The 19,318-nt window shown below is 37.2% G+C and overlaps 1 protein-coding gene across 2 annotated transcripts in view; it reads right to left on the bottom strand.

The window, feature by feature from the left end:
* Positions 1-19,318, bottom strand: part of lars2 (leucyl-tRNA synthetase 2, mitochondrial) — a 97,807-nt gene that overhangs the window by 2,564 nt on the left and 75,925 nt on the right. The window contains exons 16-21 of one of the 2 annotated variants that reach the window (XR_012391289.1): positions 19,014-19,196; positions 17,257-17,426; positions 12,586-12,663; positions 12,401-12,512; positions 6,288-7,217; positions 5,614-5,826 (exon numbers count right to left, since the gene is read on the bottom strand). Coding sequence is in view for 1 of the 2 variants with exons in the window: in NM_001105701.1 (NP_001099171.1) it covers positions 7,090-7,217; positions 12,401-12,512; positions 12,586-12,663; positions 17,257-17,426; positions 19,014-19,196 (671 nt within the window). In the remaining variant the exon portion in view is untranslated. 2 annotated transcript variants of the gene reach the window in all.

Here is a 19,318-nt window from a genome sequence, read left to right as displayed (position 1 = left end):
AACACACCCGTACAGTTGGACTGCATCATGGGAGAAAATCAACCTGTTATTATGACTCCCAAAGTAGTTTAGCCACCCATACAAAGCAAAGGGGATTCCTTAAAATACTGCCAGCCTGACCAAAGGCTTCTGGGTAGTGTGTGGTACAAATCGCATGTTCATTTTTCCATATTTAGAGATGAAATGTTCTTTTATCTGTTTTAATAGCTTCACATGTTTAATAACTTTTGTATTATCTATGTTTTTCCCACATTTTGCCAGATTTTTGTACTGTATAAAAGCCATTTGCTGAGAAAAAACATGAACATTTGTAGTTTTTATATTGGTTAGTTTGCTTAGGTTTGGCATCAAATGCAATTTCTGCACTGAAAATCTGGCCACTGTACATGGTTTTTTCTTCTTGGACTAAAATTGAGAAATTATTAAATACATGAAGGCGCCCACGAGCCAACCAATGAGAATGTAGAAAAATTATGATTAAAAATAAAACAATGCAAATATGGGGTTCAGCCTACACTTTCGTGAAACTGCAAAAATTGTACTTCAACATATGTTTGACTGCAGTTTCTAGATAAAACGTGTGACAAAACATACCCAAAGTAACGTAGTTCAGATTAAAAAATTAACAAAGCGCCCTCTAGTGGATTTGTCGTTTGAAATGTGCAACGTACATGACCCTGAGCAATGTATTTTACATTTTGCAAAAATGTACAGGTAGGTTGATAAATAAAACGATGAGATAAACACAAAATATTGAACTGTTTGTTTTGTTATACATTTTTAGCTACACACAAAACGCACAGAAGTGTATATTTGATAAAAATGAACATTTCCCATTAGATTAAGAAGAAAACTTTATTAAAACACAGTAAGAAAACTCAATTTGACACATGAGCCAAAGATATTCTTGATAATTTGCATTCAAATACTCAAATATACATGTTATACACATGTTTGACTGCAGCTTTTCAATAAAACATACAACAAAATGTACTAAATTAATGCATTTCAGATTAGAAAAATGCATAAAAAATTAAAGTGCCCTCGAGTGTCATCTGAAATGTGCAACAGAAATTGTACAAAGTATTTCACATTTCTCCCAAAAAAATGTATTTCCATTGCACCTAGGTTAAAATAAAATGTATTAATTAAATAAATAGTTAGAATGCACACAGGAAAAAGTCCAAATATTTATTTGCTTTTATCAACATTTTTCATAAACACACTGGTGTATGTTAGAATAAGTCATATCGCTTTATTTTAACGATCTAGGCACAAAGTCTAAAGCGCATAGTGCAAAATTATTAAATTTTATAGATAGAAAAATACGCTTTGTGCCCCGGCACATGGTCTAACAGGGTTGTGTTTATTCTCTCAATGAGTTCTGGGTTTGTTTTGAGCATAACATGCATTAAACCAATCAGAGTTTCATCTTCCATTCCCTTAACAGTCAGTTGCGTCGCCCCATGGTGCATTTGGGATAGAGGATAAAGAACGAGCCTCCTCTATTCAGCCTCTTTACTTTCTTTTTACTTTACTTTTACTCTTTACTCCTTTACTTTGGTGGATTAAGGAAACAGTAGAAACTCACTCCACTGAACACATCCATTAGCCGACATATTAATTTAGTTTAAGTGCAAGGATTTGCTTAAACTATTTCTAAATTCAGCTATAATTCCAGCAAAGGAATAAATGAACAATAATAATGAAGTGTGGTCAAAAAGCTGAGTTATATCCAAACACACGTCCTATTCTTATGCCGCATATGGTGATGCAGACGCAGGGCCGGAGTGGGACTTCTTTTCAGCCCAGGAGTTTCAAGCCTCAGACCGGCCCACCACAGTTCACGACTGACTATATTAAAATAAGGTCATTTCCAAATCAGTTTCTAATGACACTATCACGTCTTTTCTTGAGAAAGCAGCTGCTTTAGAACTTCAAATGTTCAACAACCCAAACAGTATTATATGTCTTAACAATAAAAATGAAAAAATTTAATTACTCAGAGGAAGATCGAACCCGGGTCTGCGGCATCGTAAACTAACGTGCTATTCACTGAACCACAACAGTTGTTCATTAAGTAGTGACTCATCTAAGTTATATCATCATTAACCTGCAGGCTGCGAGAAAATAGATAAATAGAGTAGAGCTGCGGTAAAATAAAAAATAAAAAGGCTGTGGTCAAGTAAATAAATAAATAAATTTAAAAAGTTAGACTGCTGAGAGCAACAGATTCTGGAGCTAGGGATACCAGCCCTCGCGACCAAAAAACGGACCGGCCCACCGGGAATTCTCCCGATCCTCCCGATTAGCCAATCCGGGCCTGTGCAGACGTCTCCAAAACCCCACAGGTGGACAAATCTACACTTGTTTTTATTAAAACAAATATAAATATGCATATAATAAATAATACTGATCATAATAATAACATTATACTAACGCAGATTGTCATGAATAAACTGAAAAAAGGTATGTACTTATATTATTATTCAATACTATTATTAAAAAAAAAAACTTGCAAAGATTAAGGGAATCCCTTTTAGCATTAACACTTGCTGGTGCCTCAGACTGTGGAAAGCAGTATATCATTTATTAAATCCATACAAATATTTCTGAAAGTCTCATGAGGGCAAGTAGAGACACACGCACCCAAACCCTTCAAAGAAAGCCAACAGAGGAAGACTTCAGCCCCTTGATGGTTCAAGTCTGTAATAATCACTCGCTCATCATGCCAAATTCAGAGGCCAATCCCTTCACACACGCACAAATTACAGAGCACCCATGCTCAAATACAGGCTTTTAACCCAGAGGTAAACACTTTCCTTTTGCCACTTTCCCAAAGAACATCCTGTGCTGAATATTCTGCAAATGAACAAGCGAGATGCCAGTTCACTCGATGGCTGGTTGTGTTTGCTGTAACCAGCAAAACTTTAACTACTATTATTAATTTGCTCGCTCTCAGACCATTCAAGACCAAAGCCTTAATGTGTGGGAAAATCTCATGATCATTTCTCCTATTTGGAGATGAAATACATCTGTTTAATAACATCTGTATTCTGTTTTTACCCCATTTTGCCAGATTTATGTACTGTGTGTAACAGGGGTGTAACGCTGACAACAGAGGTGTGGATCCAAACGCAGGTTTATTAGAATGGTCAGGCAACCAATGGTCAACACAGGGGCAAACAGATGTAAATAGGCAGTCCAGAATCGTAGTCAATAGGCAGGTAGATGGTCAGAGGCAGGCAGCAGACAAGAATAGACAAATAAACAAGGCGAGGATCAAAAAACATGGCAAAGCAAGACAAAGGAAAATGCGTTGTAGTGTCACAGTAAACAAGACTCATTGAGTGTGTTTGTGCTGCTTATGTAGTGCAGTAATCAGTCCCAAAAGCAGCATCAGCTGTGAGAGTCTAATCAGTGGAGACTTGGAGCAGGTGTGTGTGTGTGTTGCATGACTGAATATGTAGTCCATAGCATGGTGGATTTGTAGTTCGTGTGAATGTGAGTGTTTACCAGTGATCTCTGGATGTTAAATCGCTGGTGATCGTGACAGGTTTTTCAAGTCAAGGTTTTTCCATGGGCTGTCAAAAGCCATTTGGTCTAGGAAAACATGAGCGTTCAATGTTTTCTTAGCTTATTTGGTTTAGTTTGACATCAAACGCAATTTCTGTAATCAATATCAGGCCACTGTACATGTTTGTTTTTGCATGGACTAGATTCGAGAAGTCATTAAATTCATCATGGCGCCCACATGCTTCCCAAACATATGAGAACTTAGAAAAATAATGACTAAAAATAAAACAATACATTGCAAATATGTGCTTTGGCCATTGTTTTTGTGAAACTACAAAAACGTACTTAAGCATATGTTTGACTGCAGTTTCTAGATTAAACATAGGACAAAACGTAAATAAAGTAGCATATTTTACATTCAGAAAATGAACACAGCGCCCTCTAGTGGATTTGTAATCTGAAATATGCAACTAAAATTAGCCTGACAATGTATTTTACATTTCACAAAAAAGTAAGTTGAGGCAAAGCAACGTGCATAACTTTAACTACTATTAGTACTTTACTCACCCTCAAGCCATTTAAGACCAAAGCCCCAATATGTGGTAAAATCTCGTGATCATTTCCCTTATTTGGAGATGAAATAGATCTGTTTGAAGGGCCATGCGCATCTCCCCCCACATCTCAGCTTTTTCACACCTCTAGATTGAAAAAAGTCAGGACAGTGGGTGAGTCCAGCTTTGTTTAAGTGGAGTGTGAAGAAAGAGGGAAGGGTTTGCATGAAAAGGGGAGTTTCCCTACTGAAAAAAACAGCTTGAACCAGCCTTGGCTGGTTGGCTGGTTTTAGCTGGTCAACCAGGCTGGTTTTAGAGGGGTTTTTTAAACCAGCCTAAGCTGGTTGGCTGGCTTTAGCTGGTTGACCAGCTTGGTTTTAGACCACTTCCAGGCTGGTTTCCAGCCATTTCCAGCCTAGTCTTAGCTGGTCAGGCTGGGAGATGACCAGCTAAAACCAGCTTGTCCAGCCTAACCAGGCTGCGAGCCCAGCCAAATCCAGCTATAACCAGGCTCAAGTTGGTTTTAGCTGGTCATTTTCCAGCCTGAACAGCTAAGACCAGGCTTGAAATGGCTGGAAACCAGCCTGGAAGTGGTCTAAAACCAAGCTGGTCAACCAGCTAAAGCCAGCCAACCAGCTTAGGCTGGTTTAAAGTGGTTTTTCCTGCAGGATTCAGTTCAGGCAGGCGCTGATTTTCAGGCAAAACAAACACAGATGCAGAGGAGAAAGACAGTAGCCTCTTTCACACAGTGATACCGGTAAATATCTGGAAAATTTCCGGAAAGACTTTACCGGTATATTGAAAAAAGCGCTGTTCACACAGGCGAGGACGTTACGGAAATTTTTTCCGGAAAAGAGCATTCACACATCCATTCCAAAATACCGGTAAATTCTGACATCATTCTCCACAAATGAGCTTTAAATGGCTACGCTTGTATTTGTAAACATTTGACTAAATTACAAACTCTTTTGATGATCAATATTGTGAACAACTTTCGCAGGATCATTTTCGCATGTCGAGATGTTCATAATATGTGTGTGTGCGGCGCTCATAGGCACACGCAAAGCTTGAAGGTAAACAAACAACGGCTTATCATAAGCATCTCATCGATGATTATTTACACAGTTGGCATTAAGAGGAACATATAAACGTGATCTGACTAACTTCTAGCAGCTAAATGTGTCTGGAAAAATATTCAAAGGCTTTTATTCTCACAAACCGCGCGCACGTAAATGCGTCTGACTGTTGTGATTGGCTAAAGCAGACGTCTCACGTCAGCACATTCTAGACGTGCACGCGCTTATTACGGGAATCTTCCTTCTGCATTCACACAGCGCAGCATTCCGGCAAATTGCCGGTAATGTTACAACTTCTCTTTCCGGAAAATAGCCAGAACGAATTTACCGGTATTTTCAAAAAGGACCTGTTCACACATACAAATTTTCCGGAAAGGTCTGTATGTGTGAAAGGGGCTAGTGACTGTGTTAACATGGATATTATAATCGAATTATTTGGCAAATTGTTAATTTGTCGACTTTAACTGCAGTTTGGCACTTTCATTCAGGAACATTTCCTGCATGCCCCAGTGATAAACCAGAAACTGGATGCGAAGAACTGCTGGAAGAGTGTAGTTTTGATGGAATGTTTGATAACATATGGGAGAAAAAAAACTCAGCATTTCTCGGTCATTTAGGTGCACTCTGTAGGTCGCGTCAGAAAGCCGTGTGTGTGTATAGACCAGGGGTGTCCAAAGTCGGTCCTGGAGGGCTGGTGTCCTGCTGATCTTAGCTTCAACATGCTTCACCACACCTGCCTGGAGATTTCTAGTACACCTAATAAGAGCTTGATTAGCTTGTTCAGGGGTGTTTGATTAGGGTTGGAGCTAAACTCTCCAGGACACCGGCCCTCCAGGACCGAGTGTGGACACCCCTGGTATAGACTATCCTGTCAAAAAATTCTACGCAATGGTAACAGTTTGATTGCAGTGTTTACAAGTCTACACTCGGAGAGCAGCATTTACAGCGTATCTTTCAGTTCATAATATTGTAGTGATATTAACGTACTGTAAACTCAGTAACTAAATAATTTTGACTAAGCTCTGTCTTTAAAAACTGAAAGAGTCCTGCTGACGATACAGACTAACTTTACCATCTGAATAAACATAAACAAAGACCACAGATCACACACTTACCAAATCTGTAGAGACAGAACAATCAATACCAACTGGAGCCGCGTCTTTTTTAAAAAGAGACAAGAGGCAAATCCGGATTTCACCATTTCCAGATGTGAAAAGCTCTCGGTTGAACAAAGTTCCTTACAAACGTATTTCTGTCGCGTGTTAGCAGACCACTGTAATCCACACATGAGTTCAGCTGCGCTCTCATAGCAGGGAAATGAAAACGAAACCTTCAATGTGGCACATTTATAAACACAACACTGACGACTCGTGTCTCTGAACTATTCTTCTTCTTCCACTTGTTTTTACAACACAACGTGGCATCTCTCTGCCGTCTGAACACTGTAACAGGGCTTCAAAGCTATCATGCATATTAATGAAGTTGACAATAGAGCGTGCTGATTGGTTTGAACCAAGTCTTTCTCATGAATTAATGCTGCACACTCAAATGTGTCACGTTGTATTCCAGTCAACATGCTGAAGTATACACAAGGATCTAATCTTCTAAGCTTCAAAAATTCGTTTCAAAATGGTAGTTGCTGGAAATAATGCAAAAACAACCATCTTTCACTTATTAGTGAAATATATGTGTCCTAATAGTGTTTTTAGCAGTGTGGGACACATATACGACTGTCAACAGCTCAACAAATGTGCTCTGGTGTTTCATGACCCTTTAATAACTTTTGTATCATCTCTGTTTTCACCCCATTTTGCCAGATTTTTGTACTGTGTATAAAATATATACCCTGTATTTTTTCACCCCAATTTCTGTTTAATGGAAAGGAGACTTTGTTTAAACACATTTATCTCTCTAAATAACTGTGATTACATAATTCTGTGACGTACCCGTACAGACAGCTGGAGTGTGTCGGATGTCTGGAGGTACTCTGGGTCGACACTGGGCCATGGCTGCTGAAGGACACTTCCCTTCCCAGACAGCACACTACCAAGGGGACTCCTCACCTGAGACAAACCTGACACAGAAAACATTACATACGGACAATAGTGAGTACAGTTTATGGTGATTAAAAAAACTCCTAAATATACAGTTGATGTACAGTTGGAGAAAATATTTATTTCAACACATTTCTGATCATATAGTTTTAATAACTCATCTCTAATAACTGATTTATTTGATCTTTGCCATGATGACAGTAAATAATATTAGACTAGATATTCTTCAAGACACTTCTATTCAGCTTAAAGAGACATTTAAAGGCTTAACTAGGTTAGTTCGGTGAGTCAATTAGGCAAGTCATTGTATAACAGTGGTTTGTTCTGTAGACAATCCAAAACAAATATAGCATAAAGGGGCTAATAATATTGAGCTTAAAATGGCTCTGACTTGGAATGGAACTGCTTTTATTCTAGCCGAAATAAAACAAATAAGACTTTCTCCAGAAGAAAAAACATTATCGGAAATACTGTGAAAATTTCCTGAATCTGTTCAACATCATTTGGGAAATATTTAAAAAAGACAGACATTAACAGAAGGGCGAATAATATTGACTTCAACTGTAAGTCAGCACAAATTGTTTACTGTGTAAGGTTTATTCATTTCTGCAGAATGAGTTTGTCCGAGCTCTATAGAAATGTTAAATCAGTTTAATAATAGTTTCAGTGAACGATGCAGCACATAAACAGATATCAGACGGTCAAGCGATGCTCAGAAATACAGATTTAGAAATCTGTGCCTGACCTCAACAGGACCTTCAGGAAGGATGTACATTTCCGCTTGTCCTTATTGTGTGTGTGTTTGTACTCATGTGTTTGTGTTCATCAGTACATGAGGAAGTTCCCAGAAAAGAGGAAAAGACAGTTCTCCAACAATATAAAACTTGTTATTTTATTATTTACCCATTTTTATTCTGTTCCAAACCTACTTTTAATAATTTATTCTGTTAGTTAGTTAATTAAACATACCCTTACTGGCCTGTAGCCAGCCTGGTACATTGGGGTGCTCCTTTTTTCTTAAAAAGGGGACCTTTTTGTAGTTAATAATCATAATAATAATAATAATAATAATAATAACAATAACAACAACAACAATATTATTAATAATAATAATAACAGCAACAACAATAACAATAATAACAACTATAATAATAATAATAACAACAACAACAACAATAATAATATCAATAATAATAACAACAACAATAATAACATTAATAATAATAATAATATTAATAAAATAATACTACTAATAATAACAATAATAATAGTAATAACAACAACAATAACAATAATAACAACTATAATAATAACAATAACAATAACAACAACAATTATAACAATAATAATAATAATAATTATATTAATAATAATAACAATAATAATATTAATAATACCAATAATAATAATAATAATAATAATACCAATAATAATAATAATAATAATATAAAAATTATAGTATTAATAATTTAGAGCTTCACATTTTTTCTATCCTCTCTTTTAAAAAAAGTACATTTGAAAATTCATGGATAAGAACAATAGCCAAAATAGTATTCAAAATAATTATAATATGAGCCGTATTTGCTGCTTCACACCATTTTATTGGTCATTTTCTCTTTTAAGAAAAAGATCCAAGATTTTTAGTTAAAATTACTTGTTAAATGTTGTCTTTATTAAAATAATTAATACAGTGGCAGTCAGATTGTACGTCTTCTAGCACAGAATAATGTTGGACTCATGAAAAATATTTGTTTGCATTGGCCAAAACTGATTAGCTGAAGTCACACTGAAGCGACAGCCAAAAGAGGACTTCACCTGGTCTTGAAGCTTTTATTCGATGGGTTATTTTCACTATTCATGATGAAATAAGACAAATGAGCTCATTTATGGGACAAACTCTGGATCTTTGTCAGTGAGGGGTTGGTTTTCTGAACCACCCGAAACCCAAGTTTCTTTCTTCTTTTGAACGCAAAAGAAGATATTTTGAAGAATGCTGGACGCCTGAAACCATTGACTTCCATAGTAGAAAAAGCGATATACATAAAGTCACAGAAGTTTATAAAAGAAAAGAATCTAATAACAATTATAGAACAGAAAAAATGATCTGTTGTGCCTTAGATCTGACAAAAACATCTTGATTGCTTCTCCTGTATGTGGTTCTACCTAAATCACTTACGATTTAATAATGGATATCAAACTGTAGTGTGTGAGCTTAGATTTTTTAGATTTGAACTATCCCTTTGATGATCATTGTTTGGTCAGACACGCCTCTGTGTTCTGGTCAGTGTCAGTGTGTGTTATCTTAAAGTGTGTACAAACACACCATCTCTACGTTCGTGTGTGTGTTTGACAATAGCGGGATGTGATGGAAAGGACAACAGGGGCCAACAGTTTCCTTTTTTTCCTTACCACCAGCATTTCCACGACTTTTCACCTCGATCACAATCACTCACTGTCATCCGGAGGCTTGGTTTTATTTCTTTCAAATACAATATGCACTAGCAATAAGCTGTACTGTTACCAGTATCACTGTCTCATTCAGATTAGGCCTTTTAAATAATAATAATAATAATAATAATAAAAATATTCATTCATTCATTTTCTTGTCCGCTTAGTCCATTTATCAATCAGGGGTTGCCACAGTGGAATGAACTGCCAACTTATCCAGCATATGTTCTATGCAGCGAATGCCCTTCCAGCCACAACCCAACTCTGGGAAACACCCATACACTCTTGCATTCACCCTCATACACCACAGGCAATTTAGTCTACCCAATTCACCTATAGCGCATGTGTTTGGACTGTGGGGGAAACCAGAGCACCCAGAGGAAACCCACGCTAACACAGGGAGAACATGCAAACTCCACACAGAACCATAATAATAGTAGAACGCTCATAATAATAGTAATATTAAAATAAAATAATAATGTTATTATTAAAAATAATAATAATTGTCTAATAATGATTGAACAATAGCCTAACAACAATAATAAAAAGTTTAATAATAAAATAATAGCCTAATAATGATAATAATAATAATAATAATAATAATAATAATAATAATAATGATGTTCTCAAAAACAGCTCTCTCGACCCCGAAATTCATGCAAATTATCGACCCATGTCTAATTTGCCGTTCTTATCTAAAACACTTGAAAAGGTTGTTTCTATCCAGCTACAAAACTATTTATACAATAATTCCATATCCGACGTCTTTCAATCTGGATTCAAATCTCTGCATTGTATTTGCACTTCTAAAAGTCTTAATGGATATTTTGATGACTACCGACAGCTTTTTGGTCCTTCACAACATTCTAGCAACACATCTACTGATTTTGGTGTATTACACTGTTACCTCACCTCTGAAGTTAAAACTTACTAAGCAGGAAGGGTTTTGAAACGCCTATCCATGCCTTTATTTCCACGTGATTAGGTTATTGTAATTCTTTATAGATTGATCTACCCCGTGCCATCGTATCTTTCTGATCTGATCACTATTAAGGCCCAAACTTGATCGCTTAGATCAAATCCGACTGCCATCTTGTCTCAAATGCGGGGGCGATAGAGCCTTTGCAGTCGTGGGTCCGAAACTATGGAATAAGTTACAATTTAAAATCAGAATAGCAGCTACTCTATCTGTTTTAAATCGATGCTAAAGACTCCTCTTTTTTTGAGTGCGTTTACCACTTCCTAATGGCGGTTTCAGACTTTACTAAATTGATTCTTTCTTAGAAATTTTTCCTGTTGTTATTATTGTTTGATATTGTTGTTTTATTGTAGTGAATTTGCTGTTTGGGCGAGGCAGTGGGTAGCACATTCACCTCACAGCAAGAAGGTCGCTGCGTCGCTGGTTCGAGCCTCGGCTCAGTTGACGTTTCTGTGTGGAGTTTGCATGTTCTCTCTGCCTTTGCGTGGGTTTCCTCTGGGTGCTCAGGTTTCCCCCACAGTCCAAAGACATGCGGTACAGGTGAATTGGGTAGGCTAAATTGTCCGTAGTGTATGTGTGTGTGGATGTTTCCCAGAGATGGGTTGCGTCTGGAAGGGCATCCGCTGCTTAAAAGCTTGCTGGATAAGTTGGCGGTTCATTCCGCTGTGGCGACCCCAGATTAATAAAGGGACTAAGCCGACAAGAAAATGAATGAATGAATTTGCTGTTTTTATCTGCTACTGCTACTGTACAGCACCTTGGTCGACCGACGGTTGTTATTAAGTGTCCTCTGGAAATAAACTTTTGACTTTGATGATGATAATAATAATGATAATAAACACAAACACGATATGACACATGAGTACGGAGTAGTACAGATTTATTTATTTATTTATTGGACAGGCTAAAAAACAAACTCAAATAACATAACAGAAGAATAACATGTTTAAGAGTCTACATCAGAGACAATGATTATTAATATTAATGCTATTTTTATTTTTTTTTCTGACAAAACTGTCAGTGGACTAATAAAATATTAAAGTATAGCATATAATATATTTTAAATTAATATTAAATTCTAAAATAAAATTTCTTGAAAAAAAATAAAGAAATAAAATAGGAAAAATAAGCTTTATTTCCTTGAACATTTGAAACAAGGATGTAATCTTTTCTGTAATTTTGTGCCATCTAGTGGTTTGGAAAAGACTAAATTCAAATGTCATTCATTCATTCATTTTTCTTCAGCTTAGTCCCTTTAATCATCAGGGGACGCCACAGCGGAATGAACCACCAACTTATCCAGCATATGTTTTTCAAAGCGTATGCCCTTCCAGCTGCAACCCAGTACTGGGAAACATCCATACACACACATATACAAACATACACTACAGCCAATTTAGTTTATTCAATTCCTCTATAGCGCATGTTTTTGAACTGTAGGGGAAACCAGAGGACACACAGAGAGAACATGCAAACTCCACACAGAAATGCCAACTGACCCAGCCTGGACTTGTCGTATTTTTCCTTCCTCAAAATAGCAAAAGTGGATTCGTACATGCCCTTAATGCTTTCGCGCCATGCGCTTTAGACTTTGCGCCTAGATCATTAAAATAGAGCCCACAGTGTTCATCAGAAGAAAGACACTGGTAAAGATTTAAAACTACATGAAGGAGAATAAATAATGTGGTGATTTTCATTCTTAAGTGAACTATCCATTTAACAAGATCCACTCCATTGCTCTGGAAGCAGACAAAATGGTGTGTAAATAGTGAATACCTGCCCAGAGTTCAGAAGCTAAATGTGGACACATGGGAGCAGCCATGATGCAGAGCGAAGCCAAAGCGTCCTCAAACTCCACACTGTGCAGGACGACCCGCGTCGAGGCTTGCTGACGGAGGAAAACGGAGAAATCAGAAAGCTCCAGCAGTCATGTGGGATATCACCAACAGCAGATGTCTTACCGAGAGAGTGTTGGTCAGGCCCATGAGTCGAGAGATGGCTGCGTTAAACAGGAAGTCCTCTGTGAAGTGACCTGTGACCTGTGAACACAATCATCTGGATAAGATTCATTCGTAAATCTAATATCAGCAACTCAATACAACATTTCAAAAGATCTCAATGAGGATAACGTGGAGTTCAGACTGTTTCAAAGTAGTGGCGTTACAGATGTTTGAGCTAGAATTCCGTTGCTGCTGTGTTTGAACTGTAAGGAGGATCTGCGGCAGGGGATTTACAATAGTCGACAACCTTGTCTAAGTCCGCAAACTACGTCTCACAACCAAACACATGCAAGAAGTGACATGGAAACAACACAAGGTCACACAGTATATATTATGTTATTAACTACATAATGAGAAAGACGCCTTTAGTTGGGTAGGAAACCTACTTATTTTACTCATCTGGCTTTTAAAGGTTCAGGACACCCTGGATAACTTTTTTTTATATATTAACAGATGTGTGTGTGTTGAGCATCAGTTTAGACAATGTTAGCACCTGTCAGCTTTAATTGTGGGGAAAACTGGATAATTTTGAGCTTTTGTCAGCTAATTTCAGCTTCCGGGTTTAAAATGATTTTTGGGGTGGGATCAAAATCGGCGACGTAGCACAGTACTGCAAGTGCAATGATGACGCGTCGGTTTTTCATTATTATTCATAGCGGAGTTTTCTTATCCTATAAGAAGAGCCGGCTGCTTAATTATTCATGAGACCTGCCAGAGTCAAGCCCGAGCTGTGTCACGGACCCACGGGCACACAGTATTTAGCTGTTCATGAAGGCTCGTATGTGTTTGTTTCCATGATCCACGCGGTTTGTTGCATGTTTCCCCCCGCGATCTTGTCAGGGCCGATCATACAGCAAAGCTGTGTGTGTGCTGCTAGCATTTTTGTCGGGAGAGCAGCACGAGAATTAGAGAATGGCGGACGCTGTCTTTTATCAGGAGATCGTTCACATTCAGACACATCGCCGTGCTGCTGTGTTTGCCTAAATCCTCCAGATTACCAACAGGGCTAATGGTTAAACTAGACAGGTCAGGAGACCTGCAGCACTGAGTCTGCTGGATACGGGGATTGAGGGAGAAGTCCCCATTTATACGGTTTACATGAACACACTTATCTTTATAATTATATAAATTGTGGTTATGTGTATATGAAATTACGAATTACAAATGTAGCAGGGCATTAAATCACTGTTCATTTCTTTGCATTTTAACTTTTTAACTCACGGTTTGTCTCATTTTGTGAGCTAGCTTCGTTCGCTCACGTTCTCCCCTGCTGGCCACGCCCACTCCTGCCCGATGCTCGCGAAGCTCCACGCCCATTAATCATGCATCTTTTGAAAAAATTATGAAGTAGACTTTAACCGAAAGTGGGGGGTGTCATGGCCCTTTAACCATATTTACCATATGGTAACATGATACTCATGTTCATTTCCCTGCCACTGTTTCTTTAAGACCAACATATTATTATTTTTTTTTTGTTGGAAAGAGAAAACCTTAGAGTAGCCAATGAAGTGCTTTGGTTAAGACACATGAAATCCAGTGTTTTTTTGTAGCGTGATTGGACTGGCGTTTATTGTGAGTAGTTGCTGAATGCGAATGTAAACATCAATAAAAAACAAAGGATCAATTGATGTCAGATCCACAATAAAAGCTGAAACATCATCTCCAGTAAGTTATGATGACATATTCACAACTCAATTTTTTTTAATCAAATTAGTTATTTGTAAATCGATCAAATGTGTGTTACCAAATGGCAACACTGTGCAATGGTGGAACATGCAATATTGCAATGGGTTATCTAGCTAGCTAGGTCAGCTGTGAACTTTTAAGTTGTAACAATGACAACATGAAAGCTGGTAATATAATGTTGATTAGTCACGAGTTAATTGCATTTGCATTATGTATAAAATCTACAGTTTTAATGGCAATACTACTTTTGAATAGAAATCAATACAGGGAGCAGTGTATTAGCGAGCACCACCATGTTCTGTGGTAATTTAAAGAAGAACAGGACAGAAGTGGCTCTTCCTGCAGATGAAAGGGAGGTTTTAGTGACCATGAGAATGATGCAGACTGGACATTTAATAGAGACAGTTCAGATGTTCAGATATATATATATATATATATATATATATATATATATATATATATATATATATATATATATATATATATATATATATATATATATATATATATATATATATATATATAAAAATATATATAAATATATATATCTGAACATCTGAACTATATATATATATATATATATATATATATATATATATATATATATATATATATATATATATATATATATATATAAACATAGTTAGCTAGTAGCTACATTATTCTGATGTATCTGGATATACCAGACTTGTTATTTATTTGTTATAATATTTACTGGAGAAAATCTTTATATTTACTGTATGTTGTATCCATGATAATACAATATTATGATTGTTTTCAATAATATTCAGCAAAAAAGAATAGAATAAATAAAAGCTGCGGGAACATGAGTTGTGGTAAAGTTTGTATAAGGTGTTATTTATAGGTTCTGTGTTAAAGCTCATAATGCTGCAACACCAAATAAATTATTTCAAACAAAAAAATTATTTAATTAATTTAATTATTTAGAAACAATTATAAGGAAAGTTTTCAATTTTAAATTTCTCAGGTAGATCCACTGCTGGACGTTGTTGCCAGATGGCAACATTTCATAAAGTACCTTAAAAAATTATTTATTTCCTTTTTTTTACAGCACTTCAAGTTAAGCCATTTTAAGAAAAGAAAAACTGTCAAATATTTTTTTACAGGATTATGATAACGCGTGCGGTAGAGGTTTAAAGTTAATTAGCAATTTATTTTCTTTTTTTTTTTATAATTTTTTTATTTTTTATTTTATAATAAGAACATGCAAGAGATACACAAATTGGGATCACATACAAGGAAAACAAAACAACAAAACACAGATGACAACAACAACAACAACAATACAGTCAGGTACTGGCAGATACGAGGTCTCCAGTTTCCACATCAGCTCATTCTCCAGAGACGCACACAACTAAAGAAGTGACGACGGAGACTTTTCCCAGCAGGACATCAAAGATCCAGAGGTTTAGTGGCTCTGGATTGAATCATGTCGAGTCCAGACGCTTTTACCAGCACACGATCAATCTCAGCCCTGGAGAGGCTCTATATACAGGCTAAAAATACACTTCCACATCTAACACCACTCTCCAACTATAGTCTGATAACAAAATATGTACACATACACTACAAAAATTTAAATTTAAAGGGCTGTTCCACAGTGTATTTTTAAGGCTTGCTTGTGTTTATAAGATGCAAAGCAATGTGTGCTCATGCTTTATTTGTAGAAACCCACGTTATGTCTTCAGAAATCTGACTTTGATTCTATACAGCTACTCAGCTAACATAAAAACCACTGTCATATTTCCTAGTTCCTCTGTAAGGCCCTCCCTCAAGAGGCTCTGATTGGTCAGCTAACACAGTGGTCCCCAACCACCGGGCCATGGACCGGTACCGGTCCGTGGAACAATTGGTACCGGGCCACATAAGAAATCATATATTATTTCTGTAGAAAATATTCCCCCCCCCGCGACTTGGTTTCTTCCACTCACCCCTGCCATCTCACGTGAAATGGACTATGCCAAAATCCACCACGGAGCGGGAAGAACGATCGTGAGAATATAGCTCAGTGGAGGTTGTTGATAGTTTAAAGTTATAAAACAGGTATTATAGAGTCCAAATCAGCAGAGCATTTAAGGATTGTGCATATATGTGTGCGTGCATCGCTAAGTAAGCACCCGAAATCATTGCAATATGTATCTAAATGGTGTTTCACATAATCACACTCATTAGGGCTGTAACATGCCAATGCATACATTTAATTCGGCTATACGTTTGTATTATTGTTAATATGTTCGTCAGTTGAAATGTTTGGCACAGATGTTATGTATTTGATGCATATACACCTTGATTGAAACATAATCAGACTGCGATAGTGCAACTAGCGCATGCGCACCGAGTTGTTTATGATTAACCTGGATGCAGGAGCGCAGCAGCTGTGTTCACGTGAAGACCCCCGCCGGCCCACACCAGTCCGCTGTTAAAATTAACCGTTCTGCGGTGATAAAAAGGTTGGGGACCACTGAGCTAACATATTGTATTCTTGACAGTTCTGGAGGTCATTAATAATATAATAACTCTAATACTGAAATGGTTCAGGTGTTTTAGAATGACCAAAACATTAGTTCAGATGTTTTACAGTGTGCTCAGCCTGCTGGTTTGTCCATTTACACACATTTTTATCATCACATGGTCTCTTATAACAAAATCACATGACCTTTTTTCAATGCACATGCTGGAATTTGTTCGCTGCAAATGTTTTCTTCGTAGTTTATGTGCATCTTATCGAATAAAAAGTTTATCCTACTAAGTTATGCACATATGTATTTAAGCGCAAAATTTATGCGCATGTTGGCTTTTTATCAACCGATTTTTCATGCTTAAATATTTCCTAAGCATCATTTTGTTTAATACAACTACAACCAGTAAAGGTGCAGGTTAACCTCCAGAAGATGAAGCCAAAGCATTACTAGATTGAGTGTTCACCTGTGTGAGGGTGTAGTTCTTGTTGTCCCAGATCTTCTTGGCCTCTGAGCGCTCTCTCTTGTTCAGGATGGACGGGTTTGGTGTTTCTGGACCCTCGCGGACACTTCTCAGCTTGCTGACCAGACCCCAAAGACGCGACTGCCAGCGTAGCACCCCCGGGATGGCATCAGCTGCACACACATAATAGTAATAAAAATAATAATAATGGGGCGAGGCAGTGGCGCAGTCGCCTCACAGCAAGAAGCTAGCCCCGACTGGGCCAGTTGGCATTTCTGTATGGAGTTTGCATGTTCTCCCCGTGTTGGTGTGGGTTTCCTCAGGTGCTCCAGGTTCCCCCACAGTCCAAACACGTGCTATAGGAGAACTGAATAAATTAAATTGCAGTAGTGTATGTGCGTAAATGAAAGAATGTATTGGTGTATCCAAGCGCTGGGTTGCGGCTGGAAGGGCATCCGCTGCGTAAAAAACATGTGCTGGACAAGTTGGTGATTCAGTCCGCTGTGGTGACCCCTGATTAATAAATGGATTAAGCCGAAAAGAAAATGAATAATAATATTAATAATAATAATGATTATAATATTAATGAAGATAATAATATTAATGATGATAATAATATGAATTATAATAATAATAATAATAATAATAATAACAATGATAATATTAATAATAATAGTGATTATAATAATAATAATAAACATGATAATAATACTAATAATAATAATAATAATAAATATAATATTATTATTAATAAAAATAAAATAATAATAATAATGATAATAATAATAATAATAATAATGATAAGAAGAAAAATTATAGAAATAATAATAATAATAATAATAATGATAATAAAATTAATAATAATAACAATTATAATAATGATGATGGGCGAGGCAGTGGCGCAGTAGGTAAATCTGTCGCCTCACAGCAAGAAGGTCTCTGGGTCGCTGGTTCGAACCTCGGCTCGGCTCAGTTGCCGATTCTGTGTGGAGTTTGCATGTTCTCCCTGCCTTTGCGTGGGTTTCCTCCGGGTGCTCCGGTTTCCCCCACAGTCCAAAGACATGCGGTACAGGTGAATTGGGTAGGCTCATGCACGTGCACATAGGGGTCAACCTGTGCAGTGCACATGCCCTTCTTAGTCTTGGATAGAAAGTGCCCTTCCAAAATGATCAAAAGTGCCCCCCCCCCCAATAAACTCACTCCTTATACATCCATCAGCTGACTGTGCTCAAGACTAATTTGATTTGCATAGACACTTACAGGTACAGTACTATAGCAGCATCGCATGTCACTTGGGGCTTGTGTGAACGACAGTGTTGCTAAAGAATGAACTGCTATGCTTTAAAGCTAGTTCTCTGTGGCTCTGAACTAAAAGCAATTATAACACAATTTATAAATATAATTTTTTTTATCAAAAAATGGCCCTGAAGACTTCTTTGCAAAAAGGGTATAAACAAACAAAAAAAAGTTCTTATACAGTAATTACTTTGTAATCTGGCTTTCAATGTTTCATTCAGCGCTTGTTCATTGTTACTTTTTTAAAATGCAGCACTGTCTAACATTGACTCCAATTATAAACAAAAGCATAGAAACTCAAAGACTGATCAAAAGATGGACGTTTAAACCCTAGGAATAGTACAAAATGCATATCAAGAATTGTTTTGGAATCAAATGACTCCTTGAGTTTTATGAAGCCCCTCTAAAGATTCCCAACCCTAATCTCCAGATCTTAAATGCATGGAGCAGACATCAGCACTCACTCTTGACGTCCCACAGGATGTCCTGCTCAGGCGGGGCGGCGTACAGCAGGTAGAGGCGCAGGGTGCTGATGCCGTACTGCTGCAGCACCTCCTGTGGGTCCACTCCATTGTGTTTAGATTTACTCATCTTCTCCCACGTGACCGTCAGACGCCTCCCGCTGCTCTTCTCCACCGGATCTGGACCTGACAGAGAGAAGCAGGGAGCTTTAGTTTACATTTACACCATCACCTGCTACAACATTCCATAAAACATTCCAGTCACAAATGGACGTTCACAGTGCGAGGCTTGGTGCTGAAATGTTTAT

This window comes from Danio rerio, chromosome 16, assembly GCF_049306965.1.
Source record: "Danio rerio strain Tuebingen ecotype United States chromosome 16, GRCz12tu, whole genome shotgun sequence".
NCBI classification, from domain to species: domain Eukaryota; kingdom Metazoa; phylum Chordata; class Actinopteri; order Cypriniformes; family Danionidae; genus Danio; species Danio rerio.
This window is presented reverse-complemented; position numbering and strand designations above follow the sequence as displayed.